Consider the following 4,177-nt stretch of genomic DNA (forward strand, 5'->3'; position numbering starts at 1 on the left):
CACATTGATGGTCGTTTTCGTGCTCGCGACTCAATTCAGACGGATCAAAACGGATAATTTTGGTCAGATGGCTCCCACTCCGCTAGCAGCAGACCGATTGCCTCTACGCGGAAAGAGATGCCCACTCAGCTAGTTCTGTGTGGAGGGCAGTGTCCAGTATGTGAGCCGTTTCCGTCTTCGTGCTAGGAAGTACTCCATCGCCGGCGACTGGCCGGCAGCACAAAAGCAGGAATTTCTACGGACAACTGATTTCGAAAACGTGGGTCCCACATGATACGTGTCGAGGAGCCAGCTCGTGGCTGCTCACACGACTACGGTCAGCAGGTCGGCCACTAGTCTCGTCCAAACTCATCTAGTAATACACAAGATTAGTCATTTGACGCCTCGTTAATCCAACCGCGCGTGTTGACAGCATCGCTAGCGTAAAAGCCCGCAGCACACGCAGTCACGCACAAGCACATCCGTCATGCGAAATACCCAAGGTCTGATTTTAATTGGTTGCGCCAAACAATGATCTTGTTGAAGGCATTGTTTGTGAGTGTGGCTTTTTCTAAGATGAAAACCTTTGGTCATTGTTCAGGCCGATGATGGCGCTTGTGCGTTGTTCCCTTCTTGAAGGCGCCGCTTTTAAAGTTGATGGATTTCTGGTGTTGTTTTGATGTTATTTGGTTCACTGTTAAATTAATTGATCGTTGTAGCGGGACTTCTTTTTGTAGTCCTTCTTTCGTTTTTTTTTTACTATGTGCATCCCTATTCGCTATTGCCACTAGGGCATTACGCTGAGTGTAATTGATATTTTCGTGATATTAATATTTTCTTTATCCAAAAAAATATACTTAGCCCCTATTTTTGCTATACATTGGACTGATCTATACAGAAACTTGACTCATCAATGTTGCATGCTGAAGGAAAATTCAGCACTGACGTCAGAATCGAGAGCCGACGATGAGGCAGACCTCCTCCTATCCGAAGGATTTAGTTTGAGCACCCGATGTGCCACAACGGGATACATGTCACTAGCCTCCATCTCGTTCTTTGGCGAGGTTGGTGCGCTCTCGAAATCATCGGAGCGTTTTTTGCTCTTGTGAAGCAGGTGCACTGGGGACGCTCCTCGGCTTGGCACCGGCGACGTTCCTCGGCTTGGCGTAGCGTCGCCGATCATCTGTGCCGTCAACATGTCCGTGTCTCTGGTCTTCTTCCTCTCCCTGGCTGTGTTCCGCCAGTTTTGCAGTGCCTTGGCCGTCTGTTCGTCGAAGATGGTCCTCTTCATGTTCGAGCCCATCTGCAGGCGAGCACATGCACATAGTTAGATTGCCGTTCATATGCTTCTCTCCAAGACCATTTTACTGAGATTTTCATCGTCAAATCTACCTGTGTGACAAGTGCATAGAGGGGGAAGGTGATGTAGCTGCACATGATCTGAAGACCTAAGCCCACCACGACCTTCATGACGCTTAGTCCTATGTTCTCGTGGAAGCATTTCTTCAAGCCAGGTGTGGCCTGCGATAGAAGAGGAATTGTGTCATTGCAGTTCAGCAGCGATAACACAGATTGATGATTCTGATGAGTAAGTCACAAATCGCATACCAGGGTCCACACGAAATGAGCCATCTGAAACGCATTCTGGTAGCAGACAAACAGATTAGTGATGTGGAGTATATAGTAAGTTGAATAGCTAAGCAGGAGTAATAGACATGTACCTGGAACAGTGTCAAATGTATAAGGAACAAGACCCAATCAGGGCGGTTGAACCAGAAGAACTTATTGCTGGGCTCGACGACAGGAGCCCCCTTGATGACGGTGGCTCGGTCTTGAATCTCTTGCGCCATCTCCATAATGATGATCTCTAGCTTGGTTCCAACACACAGGAGGATCTGAGAAAGACAAATGGCATGGCATGTTGGATTCAGAACACTGCAATTGGGTTAGCCCTTCCTTTCGACAAAGAAAATTCGCACTTACCACGAGAGGGACAAATGTAATCCAGGTGAGCGTGCTGATCCCTAGGGGCAGGAAAGAAAAAAGGGTTAAGAAAATAAGGGCGCTTTTGTAGTAGCAACACAAGTAGAAAACAGGGCAAGAACAAAGGCGCTACCTTTAAAATCAAGGAAGAGCGTAAGGATCGCCACGAACCACAGCGGGAGGCTGCAAAACACAGGAGCCAAATAGTATGTCAAAATCACTCATTAACTTCATGTGCATCAAGAAAGCAAATATCCTATAAAAGCTAGCGGCAACATATATAATTAATGTAATCCGTGTATGAGAAAGGATTTGAACCTGATGCCGACAACGACTTTGAAGTCGTCCTCCAGCGACCGCTTGATGTACTTGTGGAAGTCGAATTTTATGTTGGGCGACAAATGCGCCTGCACGAAAATCAAATCCATGAAATCCTTGTGCTATGACGATATAATGTTAACAGCAATGGTGGAGAGGAGATGGTAATTAGTACATTGATGAAGCCTTGGCGCAATGTGAGGTAGTCCACCTTGGTGACTGACCTGAAGAACTGCCTGAAGAACGCAACCTGACACAAAACACCACGGACGTAAGCCACAAGAGCTAGGTGAAAATCACAGGAGGAGATGAAGTTGCAGAAACTGACTATCCATCTGACGCCGGTGACGCTGGAGAGGCCCATGTGGCGCTTCACGAAGGACGTCTGATGCGTGAAACGAAACCGCAAAGGATCTGCTCGACCAAAAATATCAGCCAGTCTAGTCCGATCATGCGTGCGTTATGAACGCATAAGGTTTCAATAAAAAAAAGATAAAAAAAATATAACTAGACTACTAGAGAGTGGTAGACTCTGACCATTTGCGAACTGATATTCCAAGGAGGCGGTCTCTGCCTCCCATTTCTTCCACTTCTTCATCTGCGGGAGCAGATTCGTATCAGACCAGTTCCTCGACAAATAGACAGGCATGCGGTTGATTATATTAGAGCAGAAAGAAGTTACTTTGAGACGGCTGAGCGTCATGGAGATGACGCTGTAAGCGACATGGAAGACGGCGAGCACGAAGATGAATATGTGCAGCTGGTGCAGGCTGCTAGTGGACATGAGAGCCACCTTGCCCTGCCAAACCATTAGAGCAAGCTATTACATGCTCTCATCTCGGCTGGACCTCACCAGAACACCTTGACGGCAACGTCTCGACGCTAGATGATCAGCTGATTCTCTTTCGCGGAAAAAATAAAAAATGTTCACCTTACTGGCGCAGACGTCCGCGACGGCGGTGGCCAAGGACCGACGGTGGGTCTCGTCTTGGAAGAAGCTGAGAAGCCGGCGGCGGTTGTCCTTCTCGCCGTCGTCACCGCTGCCCGCGTAGGGTGCTGGCAGCTTGCACGGCAGCATGACGTTGCCGGCCTTGTGGGAGATGCATATCTTGGAGATGGGCGTCTGGAAGACGGTGAGGAGCAGGGATATGAAGCCCACCAGCATGAGCTCCGCCTTCATCTTCTCCAGCGCCTCTCCCAGGGCCTTCTTCTGCCGCTTGTGGAACCACTGGCAGGAGGAGGGATAGCAGAGCGATTACATACACGATTTGAACCGTGCTAACAGGCCATGGCCGGTACGGTGGCGGGTACGTACATGGGTGAGCTTGTGCAGGGCCTGCTCCAGCGCGACAGAGATGAGCACCAGGACGAGGACGACGAGCGCCACCGCCCATGTCGGCGTGTTCGGCAGTTCCCGCCCTCCCGTTGTCGCCATGGATGGATCGACGGAGCTAGCTAGCTAGCTAGGGGAAGTACCAACGGCAGCAAGCGACCGGCCTCCTCGATCGACCAGACAACCACCGGCCGATAGCTGGAAGCTTAAACAAACGAGGCACCCAGCTAGCTTATGTTGCCGTGCGGCCGGAGCGAACAAAGCAAAGCAGAGCAGAGCAACACGCACGCGCGTACGTACCTGGGCTCTGTGTCATGGCCGGTTTTGTGGCCGCGTCAAAGCGCGTGTGCCGGCGCCATGCGTGGCATCCGGAGCGCCCGAGACATGCAGCTACCTGAGCCGGGCACAGTGGTCGTTGAATTCGCTGCGTGAGCTGGACACGAGGTGCGGTGGGGTGGGTGATCGACGACGCGGGCTAGCCTCGGGCGCGTGCTCGGCCGGCACAGGATATTTTTAAAACCGTTCATCCAAATTAGAAAACGTTTTTTACTTTTTAGATTCTCG

At 50.3% G+C, this 4,177-nt stretch overlaps 1 protein-coding gene across 1 annotated transcript; it reads right to left on the minus strand.

Annotated features, from left to right (window-relative positions):
* Positions 1 to 789: 789 nt before the first annotated feature.
* LOC127318011 (protein MLO) lies at positions 790 to 3,881 on the minus strand. The gene is made up of 13 exons (XM_051348620.2): positions 3,596 to 3,881; positions 3,212 to 3,508; positions 2,963 to 3,079; positions 2,818 to 2,878; positions 2,609 to 2,694; positions 2,456 to 2,530; positions 2,281 to 2,369; positions 2,096 to 2,145; positions 1,963 to 2,003; positions 1,701 to 1,874; positions 1,588 to 1,623; positions 1,372 to 1,500; positions 790 to 1,282 (listed from the first exon to the last, which is right to left on the minus strand). The coding sequence occupies exons 1-13, from the start codon at positions 3,713 to 3,715 to the stop codon at positions 890 to 892; spliced, it is 1,668 nt and encodes a 555-aa protein (XP_051204580.1). The 5' UTR covers positions 3,716 to 3,881; the 3' UTR covers positions 790 to 889.
* Between the last annotated feature and the right edge of the window lie 296 nt (positions 3,882 to 4,177).

The sequence above is a fragment of the Lolium perenne genome, chromosome 7, assembly GCF_019359855.2.
Source record: "Lolium perenne isolate Kyuss_39 chromosome 7, Kyuss_2.0, whole genome shotgun sequence".
Taxonomy (NCBI): Eukaryota; Viridiplantae; Streptophyta; class Magnoliopsida; order Poales; family Poaceae; genus Lolium; species Lolium perenne.

What these genes read in the sequence shown, in the direction of transcription:
- LOC127318011 (XM_051348620.2), bottom strand. Translation starts at nt 3,715, where the DNA reads ATGGCGACAACGGGAGGGCGGGAACTGCCGAACACGCCGACATGGGCG. An exon ending in GCTCTTCCTTGATTTTAAAG is followed by an intron (nt 2,004 to 2,095) that starts GTAGCGCCTTTG and finishes TCCTGCCCCTAG; the next exon opens with GGATCAGCACGCTCACCTGG. An exon ending in TTACATTTGTCCCTCTCGTG is followed by an intron (nt 1,875 to 1,962) that starts GTAAGTGCGAAT and finishes TGTCTTTCTCAG; the next exon opens with ATCCTCCTGTGTGTTGGAAC.